At 36.5% G+C, this 20,000-nt stretch overlaps 1 protein-coding gene across 1 annotated transcript in view; it reads right to left on the reverse strand.

Annotated features, from left to right (window-relative positions):
* LOC125043901 (tyrosine-protein phosphatase Lar-like) overlaps positions 1–20,000 on the reverse strand; it is a 949,474-nt gene that overhangs the window by 556 nt on the left and 928,918 nt on the right. The window contains exons 19-44 of the mRNA XM_047640276.1: positions 15,215–15,354; positions 14,807–15,012; positions 14,502–14,614; positions 14,164–14,356; positions 13,701–13,896; positions 13,349–13,546; positions 13,121–13,234; positions 12,475–12,618; positions 12,038–12,254; positions 11,636–11,811; positions 10,179–10,333; positions 10,022–10,064; positions 9,634–9,860; positions 9,147–9,420; positions 8,572–8,772; positions 8,039–8,263; positions 7,634–7,788; positions 7,380–7,503; positions 6,769–6,930; positions 6,402–6,580; positions 6,084–6,210; positions 4,939–5,049; positions 4,615–4,683; positions 4,158–4,258; positions 3,708–3,843; positions 1–3,294 (exon numbers count right to left, since the gene is read on the reverse strand). The exon at positions 1–3,294 is cut by the window's left edge and continues 556 nt beyond it. Coding sequence (XP_047496232.1) covers positions 3,226–3,294; positions 3,708–3,843; positions 4,158–4,258; positions 4,615–4,683; positions 4,939–5,049; positions 6,084–6,210; positions 6,402–6,580; positions 6,769–6,930; positions 7,380–7,503; positions 7,634–7,788; positions 8,039–8,263; positions 8,572–8,772; positions 9,147–9,420; positions 9,634–9,860; positions 10,022–10,064; positions 10,179–10,333; positions 11,636–11,811; positions 12,038–12,254; positions 12,475–12,618; positions 13,121–13,234; positions 13,349–13,546; positions 13,701–13,896; positions 14,164–14,356; positions 14,502–14,614; positions 14,807–15,012; positions 15,215–15,354 — 4,055 coding nt within the window. The 3' untranslated portion in view covers positions 1–3,225. The remainder of the gene's footprint in view (positions 3,295–3,707; positions 3,844–4,157; positions 4,259–4,614; positions 4,684–4,938; positions 5,050–6,083; positions 6,211–6,401; positions 6,581–6,768; positions 6,931–7,379; positions 7,504–7,633; positions 7,789–8,038; positions 8,264–8,571; positions 8,773–9,146; positions 9,421–9,633; positions 9,861–10,021; positions 10,065–10,178; positions 10,334–11,635; positions 11,812–12,037; positions 12,255–12,474; positions 12,619–13,120; positions 13,235–13,348; positions 13,547–13,700; positions 13,897–14,163; positions 14,357–14,501; positions 14,615–14,806; positions 15,013–15,214; positions 15,355–20,000) is intronic.

Genomic DNA, 20,000 nt, shown 5'->3' on the forward strand with positions numbered 1-20,000 from the left:
ATCGTGACCCATGGGTAACATCTGCTTTATCATTTATTGGTTCTTCTGAAAATGCCATGTGATAGCCTCATCATTTTTTTTTTTTCTTTTTAAAGTCTGGGATGTACAGAATAAATGCTTTGGAAAAAAGTAAATGCACTTACACATAATGAAAACGTATACACTCTAATCATGAGAGTTTAACAGCAAGAAGAGGGAGAGAGATCTGTACATAACACCTTTTTCATCCTCAGAAACTGTGATGTTACCGTGACAATGCTTTTACATTTTGTGTGTATTACTCTGCTACAGGACTTACAAAAGAAATTAAACAGTATCCAGTCATGGCAGCAGCAAGGTGGAATTGAGGAAAATGTTAGTGAAACGTCCCCTACATATTACTGTAGGTCTGGTAAACAGGAATTCTTTGCTGTTATTCTCTGATGAATTGCCTCTACCAACGTGAGTATTATTATATTGCTTTCACAACAGTGTGTAGGCTCTTCTGTGGCGCACCCAGCATTTCAAGGCAATCTTGATATGTTTTTTTTCTTTTCTTTCCTTTTTTTTCACTTTTTTTTTTCTTTAATAATTTTAAAAGATCCTTCCTTTTTTTATATACATGGCACTTTTCCTGCTACCCTGCTTATCAGAGAGGAAGATAACAGCATGACCTCTTCCATCTTCTTCAATACCACCAAGTGTGCTCCTGACACCTGAGACCAAGTTCATAGGAAACATCCTTAACACTGCCCACGATGCACCAAGTTACATGATATATAGAGACAACAATGATTATGAAGCAACTTATGGTAGTGCTTGATATGCATTCATAGGTCACAGAACTTTGAATTTCTTATTGCAGGAATCTGTCTGTATTGCTAAAATATTCAGCAAACCAAAGTAATCGGTTTTAGTCATGTCATTAGCTCAATTGTAACAAATAAATTTCAATAAAAACATACCCCGACAGAATGGAATTACTCTAGTTGAGAAAACTCTTCTTCAAAAATAATATTCAAGGTCATCTTACTATCTCTTACATCCTCATCCTCACTCATGCTTTAGTATGCTACATCACATAGTTTTAACTCATGAAAATTATGCTTATCGTATAAACCAGCCTTGGCAATATTTCATTCATTTATTCAATTTAAGAGTAATAAGTATAGCTGAAAAACATTTGGACATTCACTAAGTAACAAAGACAGTTATTGGCAATGTTCTTTCCCCTACTTCTTCTAGTACAGCGAGATGTCTAAGCCATCTTTTGTCCTTTTTTTTTTTTTTTTTTTTTTTAACAGTCAGTTCTACAGAAAATAGTTTCGTGGTATGGACTGGATCTGTGCCTTTAACTGTTCCTTGCACCTGGTAACTGGCTGGCTATTTCGAACACTCTTAAGAGAGGACCATCTGCTTACTCTGTCAAACTTGGCTCATCTGCTCATTCACACAAAAAAGTTTGTACAAAAAGTACACTTAAACATTAATATAAAGTGAATGGTCACATTGTCAGTATGAAACAAAACAAGTTTCTTACAAAAACATGAAAAAATAAGTACTATAACCTAATATCAAGATCCTGGAATACACAACTATATATATATGTGCAACACTGTCAAGAACACTAACCTAAAAAAAAAAAAGAAAAAAAAAGAGCAAGAAGAAAAAAAAACATTATACTTAAGACCAACATATCTGACCTACATCATGGTAACAAGGCAAGGGTTCAGTGTCACACCAATAAAAGGTTTCTCATTTTCATTACATGTTTTTTTCTTTTAACAATCTAGTTATACAAGTAAAATGCTTTTCTCTGAAGTTCATATCAAGTCATCAGAAGTACAGATAGCCTTCAGGGTTCATGCAGCATTGGAAGTTTGGACACAGATTGTTTAAAATTACATTCATAAATTGAAATGGCTGAAAAACTTCTTGGGAAGCATTTTACTTTGTTTTTATTTTTCTATAATGAGTTAATTCATCATGTATAGGTCGAAAGTAAACCCATGTGAGGGAGTAACACCCCTATTTACATGGATAATTCTATATGTACTTTGTGTTTAGACATCTTTAATAACTTAAACCTACATTTTGTGAAAGCACTTATGATGTTCCATTTATGCAATTTCTGCAAGTAGTTTGAGAGCACATCCATGTCAATATATTTTCCTGTTTTCAAACGATGACACCACACCAAGATTTGCATCACCAAATACAGTTGTATGCAATACACTAAGAGGACTCTGCCAATTGTCTAACCTGAAGAAAATTTCTTTCACACAGTTACAAATTTCTCATAAAAGAAAGTTATTACCTACAATATAAAACTTTTCTTCATCTTGGTCTTCATAACTAACACTGAAGCATATGCCCATATATTGGCACATTAGAAGAGGTGATGTTTACACACATTAGCACCCAATATTGGTTCTGTAATTTTGAAATCATTTTTTCATTAATTCCTTCATTGTCATTATACATTTTTGTGCTATACTATCTACAAAATGAGCTACAATTTCCACCTGTGTTTGAGAATTAAAACATGCTGAAGGAAATTATTGTGGCATCTTGTCGCCTGGTTGTATTGAGGGATGGCGTTTCCAATTGTCCCTCCATTGACTTGCTATGTTATCATGGCAAATTTCTTAAAATCCAGCTTCAGTGCACTTGTAATAAAACTTTTCTTAACACAGCTTCTCTGACATCACCCATGACAGTCTTGAGAAGGCAGCTTGGTTTCACTCATGCTATCACTGACACGAGCTTTGTGGTCGTCAGTCAACAAGAAGCAAGTCGTCCTTGTTTAGTTTCCGTGGAATTGACATCTTGGAGGGTGCAAGTTTCCAACCTAATATTTTTTTGATTTCAACTCTTTTAAATATATAAATCAGATATTTAAATATATGATAAAACTTATTGCACTATCTGCATTTGGCCATTCATGAAGTCTCTGTAGTGCTAACTCAAGGGAGTTGAAGAAAGTCTCACTACAAGAAAATTCTTTCACACCAGCCTTATCATTATTTTGAATGAGCCCAATATTTCTTTCTTAGCGAGATACAACAATGCATCTGCTTTTTTCTAGAGAGAGCACCTCTGCAGCACAGAGATAAATGGTTCATTCTAGTGCAACTTATCACCACTAACTGCCTACAATTATTTGCTTACTCTAGCACCCGAGCTAGCCTGATTGTTTTCTCAGGTCCACACAGATTGCAGGCGAGTGCCGGCAGGCCTTGATAGTCAGTCTACGAAGTGATCAAAACTGTCTAGGTACTCCAGACTGGCCAAGTAGCAGAACCTGTACTCCTCCTAAAACAATGAAGTTAAGTACATTAGCAAGTTTGTGTAAGAAAAAAAAAATGGTGTCTGTCATTTTACATATCATTAATTCCAAGGAAAGTAAAGTTAAAGATATTCAAACTAATTATATTCCCAAAAGGTTTAATGAGTACAGTTAGTAAATCCTCTCTGTGAACCACATATCTGAAAATTTATGAAAATATGCTACAGACAAAAAAACTGATCCAGCAAACAAATCAGTCTCAGAGGGAATGACATATCTGATTATAGCATGAACTCAGGATAACAAATAGACAAAACGTAAGAGCAATAACTCTAGCATTATTCACTTACTCAAGGTACTAGCATGGCTATAAAGAATAATCACCTGTAAATGGGCATGTAACGACTAATCTAAAAAGGCTGATAAATGTTTTTCTTACCTCCGTCTGCACCATAGCAGGACGCTGTGTGCGGAGGTTGCGGACGGTCTGGAACATGTCAACAACACCCTCATACTGCATGCGCTCCAGGACCTGACTCAAGGTGATAAACACACCGGTACGTCCAACACCGGCACTGAAAGAGCAAGTAAGTTGTCAGGAAAAGCAGGCGAGTTTTGATTCTCAGAAAGCTTGTGGAATTTGACTGCTTTGAATTTTATTCTTGCAATAATCCTCAGGTTGCTATGATTTTCAGATAATTGCAGCAATATATTTACCTTACCAAAAAATATAACTATCTGTATTTCCATCAATCATCATATAGTTCTCAGAGTCATCCTTTTTTTTTTTTTTTAGTACAATGAATGAACATAACCATAAACAAAGGTGCCATGCTAAAAAACATTAGCATATGCATACATTTCCCTTAATGGTTCACTTTAGCATTACCTGCAGTGTACAGTGATGGGCCCATCCTGTCCAAACTGCTCCTTTGTCTTGTGCACTTGGCCAATGAAGTCAATGAACCCTTCTCCAGACTTTGGCACACCCTGGTTTACAGAAGGGAAATAATATGTGAAAGAACAGTATTAGCAAAATTACATAGGAAATATAAGACATGCAATTAATGGTTTCAATATATTGAGTTATTTTTTTCTATTAAAAAAACAAATTGATTGAATAGCCTTGGCTGTTAAAAGACACACAGTCCTTAGTAATCAATAAAAAAAAATTCCATCGGTTTTAGCTTTACATATATTACAGTTCAAACAAAGATGAACAAGATAAGCATTATGCAAATGGTATAAAGGAGCACAAAAGTGTTCCTGTACAACATTAATTCTTAACTGCTGAGTGAGAACAATTTACTGGTCAAGAGCTTTTAACTGTACTGAAGGAAACTCACCTGCTCTGGCCATTCAATAAACTGGAACTGTCGTATGGTGCGAGACTGTCCATCTCTAGCATCAGTAACCTAAAAATAAATAACAAATAATTTCTCTATGTCATTAATCTTACAACTTGAACTCCAGTACCAAAAGCTGTTGATACCAATAACACATATCAAGTATCTTCCAAACTGCATCATATTAAACAACTTTTGATACATTTTCAAACTGTGTTTTAATATATCGTTTACTGATTCTGAAAACTAACCATGTAATATTAGCAGAAGAATACCACACTTAAATATTCAAATATGTGAACAATTTAGAAAATCATACTGTACCTTAAACTCCCTGAGAATATACTGAGGCATATTATACTCAGCTATGGGATCCACCACATAAAACTGGTATCGTTGAGAACGTTCATTTGGCCAGTACTGGTAACATTTTTCCTAAAAAAAGAGAAAAAAAGAAAAATATGAGATTACATTTGTTAATAATCCCCTCAGCACACATAATTCTTGACTTGAGGTACTTGTACAGAATTAGAACCCTACTTTGGCCAACACAGGTAATATTAATTCTATACTCTGGTCCATTAATCTGAAGTTGTATCAGAGTACAAATATATAAGTTTGCTCTAACTCCCCAGATAAGTCATCAATTCCGTACTGTTATGCTTCCCCATCCATCACCAAAGAATTAAGAAATCAGATTGTTTGCAATAAAGACTTATTTTTAATTGCACTTCCTAACAAGGGAGTTTGGTATCAATCTTTGTTTTTGAATGTCCCCATACAAAGTGGTCAAAGATGAATGTTCATGAGTTCAGATTTTTAAAAATGTATGTTCTACCCATAGGCATTAACCCAATGCCGACGGGCATGACATGTACGTACGTGCAATGTCCACTGTGAGTTACTTGTTTGATTGTGTACACATAGATGGCTATACTTGTAAGCCAATGAGCCAGTTACGAGTACTGCCTGTCTCTGCCGTTTACCCTTTTCTTTGATTTACGAAAATATTTCACATTATCTTATTTTGCTGTTGCTAATGTTTATAACATTATAGTAATCATAATGTTTATAATAAAAATAACACCATCGATATTCACAGCACTAGTAAAAAATATGTTTTTCCCACCAATTCAAATCACGTAAGGTCACAAGGTCTACTAATTGACTCCTTTGAGGCTAAGCACTAGCAGAGCCATCTATGTGTAGAGACATTTCACAAGAATATAGAAAATGACCACAGCATTTTCCCCATTCTTTATTAATTTTCCCCAGCGGCATTGCGTTAAAGAGTGATTCACATATTCCCTGCATTTTTGACTGCCAAGAACAAACTTCATCAGATACATGGCATAAGGAATAGGAATACACAAATACAAATATGAAGAAAATGTATGCTTTTGATTAGTGTATACCTTCATTACCCATTATAATTTACAATATAAACCTAAAACACTATAATAACACACCCTGCCCATCTCCTTGAGCTTGGTGAGCATGACAACAATGGTGGAGTTGTGTTCCCAAAGCATCCGCCAGAAGTCATCAACTGTCTCTTGCAATGGACCTTGTGTTGCAATGTAAGCACAGCGATACCTGGAAAGTAAATTTTTAGATATAATGTATGACTAGTTAGAAAAAAAAAAGTATAATTATTGGATAGTACCTCCATATAATTCCCATCTATTTGAGGCACTTTGATTTATGTATCAATATCAAATAAACAAAAAACTGAGAAAAAAAGAACTGCCTTTTAACAATCATAAAAGCAAATTCCAAAAACTCACCTATAGCCATCAATAAAGCTGGCATTAATGTAGTCTGAGCCCTCACTACCACGGAGAGGCTGAAGGCAAACACGAGTACTTTCATATGGCAGGATGTTTACTAATCGGTTCTTGAATTTGTTGACTGGCAGGTTGGCGCTAACAAACCTCGATGGTTGGGCCTTGATGTTTGCTAGACGCTGTGGGTAATAAAGGTTATCTTTATTTTATGCTGTTTTAGTTTTAAATTAATTCACTTTTTACATTCTTTTTGAAGTGCAATCACAAACAGAAAGAGATTTTTATTTAATTTCTTTTTTCATCTCTGAGGAATTAAAAACACCCTTCCCCCCACGAAAAAAAGAAAAAGAAAAAAAGATTTGCTAACCTTGAATTCCAGTTCCATGCCTGTCACAGTATCACCAGCTTCAACAGCCATTAACTTCTGGATATGCGAGTGTAAGCTGCGCGCCGGCACCTCTGATGCCCCTGCCATCACAGCCTCCAAGAGGGCATCATGTATAAAGATGTATTGGTCTTCAGTTTGGACCTGAAATCAAATGTAAACAATAAGAAGTTTGCAGACAAATTGGGAAAAATGATAGTCATAGGTGGTGCAGAATATTACTAAATATACAAAGAAATCTAGCAATCATCTAAGTGTGTGACACACACACACACACACACATGCACACACGCACACACGCACACACGCACACACACACACGCACACACCACACACGCACGCACACACGCACACACACACGCACACACGCAACAGCACACACGCACACACGCACACACGCACACACACACACACACACACACACACAGCACACACGCACACACGCACACACCACACACAACAACCCCACACCACGCACACACGCACACACGCACACACCACACACACACACACACACACACACACACACACACACACACACAAACCATTGGAAATTACTCCAAGATTTAACAGATATCCTCTGTGTGTCATACCATGTAGTTCCTTTGAGCACGCAGACAAGTCACATGTCCATAGATATCAACACTCTGTTCATGTTTTATCCTCTCCAGCATGGCATCAATGACAATGAAAGCTCCTGTTCGGCCAACACCAGCACTGAAAATTACAACACGACTGAGATTACTTCTCTGCTAAGTTTAGTCATTTAAGAGTAAAGAATAATAAAAGTGGATAACTACAGTAATACCACTGCCTAATTCTACAAGGAAGATCAAACAGTTCATACCTGCAGTGAACGACAATTGGTCCCGACTCTGGTGGGTTGACGTGTCGCACTCGCCGCAGGAACATGAGGAATGGTGTTGGGTGGTCAGGAACACCGTGGTCAGGCCAGGCAGTGAACTGGAATTGCCGCACTTCACGTCGGTCCAAACTGCCAGACTGTAATGAAAAATTGATAAGTAACTGAGGCACATGAAAATTCAGGGATCTTAAACTAACACTACTGACATTATCACTAAGTTTTGTTTAATCCTCTTACACAAAACAATGTCAACTTCCTAGTTCAATGTGACAGAGTGTAGGAGCACTAAAATATGTTATTCTTATAAAGTGATCCCATTACATTACTAGTCAGACATGTCAATGAGTGTTAATTAAATAAAAAGGTAAAACTAAGTACTTTACTTACTCTCTGTAACTGGAAAGTCCTCACAGTGTAGGTGGCTAGTTCTTGAATGTCAGTCAGAGTGATGTGCATGATACCATAAGTTTCTGTCTGTGATACTCTCCCAGGCCAATACTGGTCGCACTTGATCCTAGTTCTCTCCTCCAGCTTAGTCATCATCACAATCGTACAAGAGCGCTGTTCCCAACACATGCGCCAAAAGTCTCCAAAAGTTTCCGGAAGTGGACCCTTAAAAATTACAAATATAGATTAGATTATATGATAAATACTATGAATATCAAGTGAACATTACATAAAATGGCAGACTGAAAATGAAAATGAAATGATCAGGCATTCACTTTTCTCAACTTAAAGCTAATTTCATTTAAATCATAGACTTTTTCAGTACATCAACTTTTCTCTAAAGCTGACTTCTATGCAAATGTAACCCTGGCAGAATGATAATAGCAGATGAAAAGCCAAATTTCTCCTGTGACCCATAACCTTTTATACAGGAGCAACTATTTATGCCCGGACAGGGATACATAAATACATACCTGAGTGGCAATATACGCATTTTGTTTGCGATAGCCATCACAAAAGTTGGCATTGATATAATCACTTCCTGGAACTTCTTCAAGAGTCTGGAGAACAACTCTTGAGTGGTCATATGCAATCACATTGGCATAACGATTCTTTGGTTTGTTGACTTCAAGGTTACTGTTATCCCAAGTAAACTGCTGTCCTGGCTCAATTGACTGAAAATAGTATAGAAACATGCATGTATATCTCCAGTTACAGAATTAAAAATCTGAAAAGAAAATATATGTCACCCATTGTAAATAGCTTTTATAGCCATGAACAGAGTGAATTCAAGAATCACTGGAATCATAAAACCAGAAAGATGTAGATTTTGATTTGCAAATTTTCAAAAATACAAATAATTTTCTTGTACAAATTCAATTAAAGTTGATACTAATATCTTTCGTGTACTGATACACCTTATCTACTTGAATGCACAAGGTGACAACACCCTCAAGGATTAAAAACATTCCATGCAAATATATGAATGAATGAATTTTTGTTCAAACTGCCACTGACCTTTGCTCACAAAAACACAAGACATCCTTACCTCATACTCCTGTGAGAACTTCTGATTGTCATTGCCTTTGAGTCTCTCAATATGCTCGGCAAGCTGTGAGATGGGGATAGGAGGGTGGGAGATCATGCCTGGGGTCTGGAAGTTGAGTCGTCGCATCTTCACTGGATCAGAGGGAGCAGCCGGGATGACACCAACGCTACCTCCACCACCAACAATTCCTCCAGACACATGGCCACCACCGTGATCAGCCATTAGGGGCTTTGTCACCTGAGCCTGGTCACGGGACTTGGGCTGTCTGCGACGCCTGGTAAGGTGAGTGATATGAGCACAGTTGTGAATAAATATTATCTATGAGTTGGCTTGTGAAATACCATTACTATCATCACTCAACTATCTTGACAGAAAATACTTTCAAGAAATAAAGTAAAAAAAGTAAGACAAGAGAATACATCATCTTCATATGTCAATAGATAAACTTATGTGCAAATCTGACTTTCAAAATAACAATAAAACTCACTTCCAAACAAAGAGGAATAAGAAGAGAGATATGACCACCAGCAGGACAGCTCCAATAACAGGACCAACAATCATGAGCATTTCCATATCATTCCCGGGGCCCTTAATGGGGACAGTTGTTCCATTACTTTCAGAGATGGGCTTCGGGCGTTCTGGAAGCTTCCCTGTGGGTGCAGCTCGCATGTCCAATGAGATGAAGTCGGAGAAGGGTGATGAAGTGTAGAGGTGCTGCAGAGATATAAAACATCAGGTAATGGGTGACAGTTGTTAGGGCTAGAGAGAATTAACAGCAGAAACCTTAAACAGTACAAAGAACTATTTTTTAGCATATACCGGAAATGTTGTATTAATAACATAATACATTAAAACATTGTTCTGAAAAGACATACCTGTCCAGGAGTGTCGACAATGGCCCTTACGAAGATCTTGTACCTTCAGGAAGGGGGAAAAAGAATATAATATTAATCACTTTGCAATTACTTCACACAGTAAAGTTATAAAATCTTTACCAAAAACACAAAACACTAAATGTCATTTCAAAAATACCTCTTGTTATTCTGCAACGGTCTGTTCTTGAATCCTTCATAAATCTGACCATTACCAAGAGAGAAGGAATATGGGATGTTGCGATGTAGGAACTTGGCTGCAATGTAGGGTCCTTCAGCTAGCGCTTCCTTGCTTCCCGCCTTATTGGCTATGAGCTGCAAAACATCGAGTATTCAAAATTAATCTGCTTGAATTCTTTACCATTTTGTTTTATGTTGTTGTTATATGTTTACCAGATTATTCTTGAATTTAGAGTATATTTTCATTACCTTTTTTTTTTTTTCTCTCTCTCTCTCTCTCTCTCTTTTTTACTACACTTACTGAATCCCCACTGAAAATCTTAAATAATTCATATACCTAAAAGGTGGAATATAGTAGTATACAAGATTTTGTTTAAACAAGGCATACATGCTAAACAAGGTATATGCAGCAGAATCCTTTGCACTCAGTCCATTTCCTGTAATAATCTTATATGCATCACTATTAGTCCCCTTCTGAAACAAAGCATTGTGAAGATATTCTCAATCACACTAGGTTGTAGAGAAAGGGGAAATTTTACATATAAAGGCAAATGGATACTCCACTGTAGCTTTAGATTAACCCTTTTGGTTTGGATTCATCTTCTAAGCACTATTTAGATATTATTACATCACCAGTAGATAATAATCTTTAGATTATCATTAGCAAGTAGGCAACTTTTAGGAGTGATATTATAAGTATGTATATTATACTTTAGCCTGTAAAGTATGTATTTCTTATGAGAATACAAGATTCTGCTGAATATCAAGAAACACAATACTCACACCATGATTGTGTAATTCAGGTGTAGATGAAGCGTGATGAAGTGATTTGCCCTATAATCATGTTTGGCAATGAGATACAGGAATTGATTAACAAAATAGAAAGTTAATATTGTAGAAATCAATCCTTTTTGAGGAATCTGGGGGCAATGAAAGGCCTGATGGATGGATAGATTGGGGAAAGAAAGGATGCATGAAGGAAAGTAGGATTTGATTGGAAAGGAGAGTGAAAAAATGGTTAAAAAAAAAAAAAAAAAAAAAAAAAGATAAAAAAAAAAAAAATGTTTTGCAGTGCAAACACATGGCTAGTAAAAATCTGGTGTAACGATTCAAAAAACTGGAAAAAATTGTGCAAGGATCAGAGTGCAAAGGTAAAAGCTCAGGGATAGGAAGCTGGTATCAAGAAAAGTTGACATGCCACCAGTTTATATCTATTGCTATTATGTTTTAATCTGTATCATTCACAAGGCTTTTCCATAAATTTTACAACTAGTGCTTAATCACCTTAACATGTATAGTATATTCCACCAAACATGCTTAAATCATCTGGTTTTGCTCTTGAAGCTAGCTAATATTGTACAAAATGAGAATATTTCAAGTTGACAGTATGCTATTCAGTTCACAGATAACATTCTCCAGTGTTTCTCAGATACTTACATCATCCGTGAGATATTGATCAGGGTTCTTAAAGGCATGGAGTTTGTCATCAGGCACAACTATAAGGTAATAAAAAGCTATTGGCCCGTACTCCTCTGATGCTTGAGGTAAGATCATGGCTATCTCATGGTCACCATTGACACCATAAAAGTCAGGCTTCACCATCGGCTGAGGAGCTAGAACAAAAGAATAAGGTCATCAGAACCCAGAAAGTTCAAATAATGACATCATAGCAAGGAAATTTCATGGTCACTACTACCATTTTTAACACTACCAATGGTTGTAGTGCTGTTAGTACTGAAACTCCTTCTGCTACCACTGCTGCTGCTGCTACTATCAGTAAGTTTAATACTAATGTAAATAATCATACTTCCTTACCAATCGTTACTGTGAAAATCTTACCTGCCATCTGAGTCGTTACAGTGATCTTAGCAGGTGGACGGTACTCTTGGGTCTGCGGTACAGCAGTGACATTCACAGTGTAGGTAGTGAAGGGACGTAGATCCTCTATGATGAAGCTGTGCTTACGCTTATTCACAATTTTGGTAGTTACACTAATTTCCTGGACTTGTGTCACACCTTGAGCATCTACAAACTCCTTCACTGCACTATAGGTCACCTGGTAGACAGAATGATTAGTGAATTAGGAGGTTTATCAACATTTCAAATAATTAATTAATTTTTTTTACAGTTTCCATGGTTTGAAGAGTGAACAAGAAAGTCTCACAATTCTTGTACTCATGTATTTTATCAATACTTGAGACAAATGGGAATATTGAGAATGTGAAATCTTGTATAAACAAAGGAATCCTTATACAAGATTGTCTGTCATTTCTTACCTTGAAGTGCAAAGGATTCAGCTGAATAGGTGGGCCCCAAGTTAGATTTGCAGAGTGCGTGGTGACATGATGAGCGCGCAGGTACATTGGTACATCCACTGGTTTCACACGTACAGGTAGCATTGTTGACAAGCGACCCAATCCCTAGTAAAGAGAAAAATTTGTTTAATTTCTCTCTGGAATGAACCAAAGATATTTTAATAACCAATCTACAGAAAGTAACAAGGAGGGTCTATAATTTCTATCTGAATATATTTTGGTCAAAATGAATTCCTGAAAATTGCGACAAATTGTATTAAATTAGTTGGATGTGCTACAAAGAGCAAAGAAATATACAGACTTATCAATTTAATCATGTGCATAAATGAGGCTGGCTGAGTTATTGCACAATTGAGATAGGGATCTGGTGGTGATCCCATTAGGCCCCACCATAACAATTCAGCTTTCATGCTTTAGAGTACTTGACTCTCTAATTAGCCTTCATTCATATTAATGACTGCATCATCCTTTAGACTCAAAGGCTATTATCAATGGTGATAAATAATATTCACATCTGTTGACAACCTCTTCTAATGCCTATATGAAATATATCTAATATGTACTTCTCAGCATTTCATTAAAAAAATCGCTAATAAAAAGTACTTACTGTTGCAGTCCTGGCAGCAACAGCAATGGCATACTCAGCATGGCGTTCCAAGTTTTGCAGTTCAGCTGAGTGGGTTACTGGAACTTTGATATGAGTCCACAGGTCTAAATCAGGCTGATGGAGCCATTGTGTAAAATACCTGGCAAGAGAAGATTAGTAATCATAATCCTGAGGCAAATGGCAACAAATTTCATCATTTATATTTCATACTAATAACACTTTTACTACAGATGCATTCAAGTGTATACATACCTGATATCCTATAACTTTCCCACGAGAAGGAACGGGTTCCCACCATATTTCAATAGAGGATTCTGAAGTGGCGAGTCCCTGAAGGGACATAGGAGCTCGAACAAGGTCAGGCTCTGTGTGTAAGTGTACAATCTCACTGTAAGGACCAGGACCCTTCGAAGTCCAAGATCGAACCTGAAAAATAAGGGCATAAATTTGTTAACACTTCTTTCTCTTTTCAGTTCCCTTAGAACTCACATAACAGTACAACATGCCAGCAATACATTATGTAAATGACCACATTACTATAAAAGTGTCAAACTTGTCCACCAGAAATAATAAAACATACCTTGAAAGTATAATCCATGTTCTCTTCTAGACCATTAAAGACTATTCTCCCTTCAGTAGTGTTTCTCTCATGTTTGAAGTCATTGTTCAATATCACATTCTTGTTGAACTGCACATCATACATATGAATAACTCCATTCCTTTCATTAGGCTTGGGTAAATCCCATGTGAAAACAATAGTGCCAGGAGTTTGATATCTGTAAAGAAATGTTTCCTAAGTATAATCACAATGAACCAGAAAAGGAAAAAAGTTTCCAACTGAAAAGCAAATATTTAAAAAAAAATCAAAAAGTGCCAAGAGGTTTCTGCCTGTTTTAAAGTGAAACCTAGTCTAGTTCAAGCATAATAGAAAAAAAAAAGTAAAAAATCTAAAGAGAAAGGTATGTGCAAATGAAACTGAAACACTAGGGATCCTAGGCTGTAATAAAAAGTAAATGCCAACACAGGACATGTGTCAAGCTTACTTGTATGTAATGTTGGTGGGCGGCCCAGAGGGTGGAGCCTCAGGGGTCATATAGTATTCAACTGCTTCCTGACCATAGTTGATGTGGTTGCGACCAGCTACACGGATCTCATACTCGATTCCCCTCTGCAGATCATTAAGCGTCTTGTGCAGCATGGAGCGACCCTCAAGACTGACAGTATTTAGCTTTTCTCCTTGGTGAAATAAAAGGAAATATAAACCATCTGAAGCCAACTGTTTTATAAAAATTTTGAGAGAAAAAAGTATATCAAGTGAATACATTTATGTTATTAAAACCTTTATAATAATCATTTTCAAATTTGTTGTCTATAGGCTTACCTCTAGGTCCATATCTCAAACGGTAACCCATTATCTCTCCATAAGTCTCAGTTGGAGTTGACCATTCAACGAAAACAGACAGCCTTCCACCATTAGCTCTATCAATAGTGCCACTGAAACAAAGAGTAATAACATTAGCTACTCTGAATTACCACAAATGTAATCATAAAAAATCTGACTATATTTACTGACATCTAATGGTTGATCCTTCATTTGGTTTTATCATAAAAAAAAATAATTGACTCCCAAAAGGTAAACTTTTACAACACTTTATACTATGAATAATTTTTTTACAGTGAACTTACTTCACAATTAGAGCAGGTTTGTTGGGCACACCACCTGGCATCTGCACTTTTGTAGGCAATGATCTCTCACCATCACCTTTTCTTGTTATAGCTGACACCTGAACTTGATACTCTGTGTCAGGGTGCAGATCAGTAACCACATAATTTGTTGCTTCACCATTGTGTACTGTGTATGGCATGGAACCAGGAATGATCATACTGCCTCCCTGTGGAAAAAAAATCTGATTAGCCTTTTGGAAATATCATAAAATATTACTATACATTTAAATACTGAAGTTACAGGCTCGGCAATAAAATGACCTCTGACTAAAGGGTATCTGGCCCTGGCACACTTACAAATCTCAGAGAAACTAATAGTCTCTGCACATCATGAAGAACATTTTATAAAGACAAAGCATCTTTCCTCACCCTTCCTTCAATCTCCTGCACATGGATCTGGTAGCCACGAAGAATGCCGTTTCTTTCCCCCTCGTTAGGAGGCGTCCAAGTGACCCTAATGCTTGTGCTGTTGATGACCTCGACCTTCACGTTGCGTGGTTCACCAGGAACTATGAGGACAGTAAAGAAAGATTAGCATCCTTTTTTAAGGTACAAAAAAGGATGCCTGAGAGCCAGCACCACCAAATATATCAACTTTTTACTTTGTTCATCAAAATGTAAAGTAATACAGGAAACAGCTATACATCTAGACCCTAACACAATTCAAACACAGTGGAAGTACTGAGAGATACATACCATTGCTCATGAAGATGTAGTCTATTAGATAGAAAATAATGCCAAGAAATTTTATCCCAATAACTTTCAAAGTACAGTAACTTTTTTTTTGTTTAATCTCTCAGAACAGAATACACACATGGCTTCAGTACAGCCTTTACACAGTAAAAAAAAAAATTGCATATACCCGTGATGCTTAACCAATAGAAAAGAAAAGTATTATAATAAACATGAACTCCAGTGATATTTACATCTAAAAGTTTTTGTTTTTTTCAGAAACACACACCAAAAATGTACTCTCCAGATCTGAAAACTGCTAATGACCATTTGCCTTTATCTGTAAAACCAGTCTGCATATTCAAATTATATGTAGTAGACATAAGAAGACAATACCAGTACACCTCCTCTGTTCTTGTTCCAATGTACAATAACAAGGAGATGAATAAAAATAAGAAAAAGAAAATAGTCCTCAAAAAAAAAAAATAATAATAATGAAAAGCAACACACCACTTCTAGAGCAGCCTACAAAGCCTCATGTGAGATACCGTGATCGTCAAACTAATTTCAGCCCTTATGACAACATTATACTTAACACTTTATTTGACACACCACACCCTAAGGACCCTGAGAATGAAGACAGTAAAATATAGAAGAAAAAAAAAAAAAAAAAAAAGAAAAAAAAGGAAAAAATACAACAAAATCTACTTGACATCTCGAGACACTTGTATCCCTTAAGCTCCATTTGGAAAATTCTCTGGGATACTTTAGCAAATACTGGTACACCTTAGCAAATACTGGGAGACCTTAGCAAATACTGGGACTTCTTAGTTCCCTTCCTTTGGTAATCATAAAATATTTGGGGAGGGATTCTAAGAATTATATTACCTGAATTTCCAAAGGGTTAGCGCATTACCTGAAACTGTACTTTGGAAAAATCACATCAAATACTTACATAGCTTCTATAGAACAAACAGCACATTTCAAGTTGAATAGGGGATAGAAATGCTGATTAATTTACTCTGACTACAGTAAAGGAAATACTATGTGAGTGGAAAGACAGCCCCTTTCTTGCACGTAATCAGAGGATGAGAAAGGTGGGCGAGGATAAGAGAGGAACGACACACAGCTTAGTTGGGTAGGAGGAAAGGCTGGACTGGTCAACTGACAGTCTCACAGTAAACATTCCACCAAACCTCGCAGATGACACGACATACATGCAACTCTCTCACAACAAGAATTTTAAAATGGTGCCATGTATAATTATCAGTTCTGACTGGAATGGGATTGCATAACATTCTTGACAAAATCTACAGAGTCTTTGTGATTTAATGAATATTACCCAACACGTATTTGTATAGCAGACTGCTTTGAATCTAGCCTCTTGGCACTGACACAAAGAAAAAACAGACTAAAACATTACCTTAGAAATATCTATAATTGAAAAAATGCAATAAGTACAACATATCAGTCAAAGTAATTCCCTTACTTTGAAGGCAATTCTAAATAGTTATGCATGACACTATGTTGAAAGTCCAATTCCTTATCTTGAACAGTGCAAGACAAAAAAATAAATTAAAAAAAGATGAAAGCAATTAAGCTACAAAAAGTTATAAAACTAGAGTATCAGAAACTAAAAACAAATGGCATTAAAAGTAAGAATAAAATTCACACCACTTACTAGCACCACAACTACATAGCATTACAAACCCTGGTATACTTACGCAGCGGTTTAGCTGTCAATCGAAGGCAAGAGAGGAAAAAATGGAAACAATGCCATCAATAGCCTGCCAACATCCCACCTGAGTGTTTTTTTTCTTTTTCTTTTTTTTCTTTACACCATCCAACATATTATCTGCTACAAAGTGTTGAGAAGGAAAAGATAATTCATGCAGGAGAGTAGAGTAGATAAAGATAGATGTGAGAGAAAGTGACAGATAAGAAAGTTTAGTTTTAATAAATATTTATATATAAATATATATATGAAGATTGAGCGAAAGAAAGAAGAGAGAGACAGGGAAAGACGAAAAGTACAGAGACAGTGTGGTGCTTGGTGCATGTGACAGTGAGTGTAAAGCAGTGGCAACAAAAGATAAATACTAAGCAACCTAAAGAACTATGGAAGAAAGAGCACGAAAAGAAACAGTAACTACAGAGACCAGCTACACCGTGCTCAGGGGAGGTTTTCAGATGCACAATAACTTGCAGCAAAACCACCCTACAGCAGTTACAGTGCAAGATATCCTACAGTAGCTAGCAGAGGAACTTGTCCAACAGCCAATGATACAGGATATGTACTGTACATCCATTAGCAGCTCTTCAAGCCTATTGTAGGGACTGTCAGAACAAACAATCTTAAAGCAAGAGGAATGAGATACATTTCTCTAACAACTGCTTTAATGTGCTATCTTGCATCAGCTGAGATAAAAAGAATTCCACAAGATGCTCTGAAGGAAACATTCCTTCTGCAGCTGAAGGAGACACCTATCACAGGTACTTGTTTTATACTTTACACTGAAGGGTAAGGGAATCAAGTGCTGTAGGGTGGGAACATGTAAGGGTTTGTGTCAAGTCAATTTGGGGCAAGAATATGCTTAGTAATATAGGTTATAGTTGGTTTAGAAATAAATTTTACTGCTACCTAGGCACTAGTGTAGTAAATTAAGGAATTACAGTGTTTATGAGGACTGGAGAGAGGACTGCACAAGTGCTGTTATCAACATTATCCTATGTGTAATTTACTTGTTGCTAATAGTAAAAATGTACATTTACTAAGCATATGGCACCAAAAACATGAATCTCCTTCATCTTCATTTTCCCAGGAGGCAAAACAGCACAGAGGAACAGAAGGTATGGTATTATGTCTTGGGTTTGTGAGCCAGCGGTGTTTACAGTGAAGAGCAGGAGAAGGTTAAGGAACTGTTTATCCATGTTCAAGAAGGGGCAATTCTGGGAGCAAATTAATATGTGACCTGACAAGTGGATCACTATTTCTTAATTTTTGTCTCTCTTACAGGTTTATGAACTTGATTGCTTCACTTTTTGTGCCAATCAATTTCTTGACAGGTTTGAACTGGGTGAATATTGTAACTTGTAATTGTGAAGAAAAATTTTCTACTATGTTGTAATAGTGGGGAGAGGGTTGGGAGGCCATCCATGATGTATTAGGGTGGAGCAAGGCTGTCCTCATGTAGGCGGGAGCTGTACTTACTAATGTATCCTTGTAAGGGGCAGGGAAACAAGTGTGTTAGTTTGATAACAGGTTCATGAAAGGCTGTACAGAAAGTTTTGTTGTTGGAGCTGTGATAAATATATCTACTTGTGATTTCTGGAGTCTGGTTAGTATATAAAAATTCTGGCATTCTTAGCTTTATGACTTTAGCTAGCATAGAAATAAAGCATTCAAAAAGGTGAAAATAATGTGACACCTTACTACAGACTCAGTCTGTGCCATTATGTCATCAATTCTTTTAAAATGATACTTGATCATATCTTTGTTGTAGGAGTTTTACAGTGCATATGTATCTTTAAGACTTATCTTAATGGTAGCCCTTTAAATTCTTTAAATTAGCAACAATAACAGGGTGTCTTAGCACTTTGATACTGGCTCACTTTTACATCAGGTAACAGATTGATTTGTACCAATTTGTTGAGTGTAACAAGTTGTCACAACTTTCTTTACCTACAACAAAACTTGCATTAGAGAAAACTAGTTCTATCTCCTTAACTTTCATATACCATATTAGGAGCCAATTTTATCTGGGTTGATAAGAAAAGGAAAAACATTTAAAAAGAAACACTACACTATTCATGTAAATCTGAACAAGGATTTTAGAGAATACACAATTTAAGGTGTTTTCATGTGACAGGGAAATAAAAGAAAGAACTGCTGGAAGTTCCAAGGCAAAATTTGTTAAGAATGCCAGGTTGGTGGTCAGGACTCTCTGGGTCGACCATGACTGTGGTGTGGAATATCAATATTGTAAGTGTCTCGTGCAACAGTTTTGTGCTGATCACTACATGTGCACATGGTCGTCTCTGTGCAGCTGTGAGCAAGGAGACCTATATGCCTTTACAAAGCCGCTTGCCATTTCAACTAGAGGCAAAGCTAGCCATTTTTATTTTCTAACTAAAAGCTGAGACTCAATTCTCCATCAATGTTATTTGTCTGTTGAGAAATTTGCCAATATACTAAAATGATCAAGTTCAATGTAATCTAAAAATGTGAAAACTAAATATTGAGAAAATTTTTCTAAATCACTTAATAACTGTTCATGAAAATTGCAACAATATCTCAGCATTCAACTGGATCTAGCATATCATCCCTGCAGGTTATATCTGCTGAACAACAGCCCTAAGGAATGGTTAACCATCATACAATTCTGTGTTGAACTACCTTCAATATTGCTTCAGATGGCCTGAATTCTTACTGCAATTTGGGTTTACTTTGTCAAAGTTGATGTTTCTATCACTGGCTATTTTT

Source organism: Penaeus chinensis, chromosome 34 (genome assembly GCF_019202785.1).
Source record: "Penaeus chinensis breed Huanghai No. 1 chromosome 34, ASM1920278v2, whole genome shotgun sequence".
NCBI classification, from domain to species: Eukaryota; Metazoa; Arthropoda; class Malacostraca; order Decapoda; family Penaeidae; genus Penaeus; species Penaeus chinensis.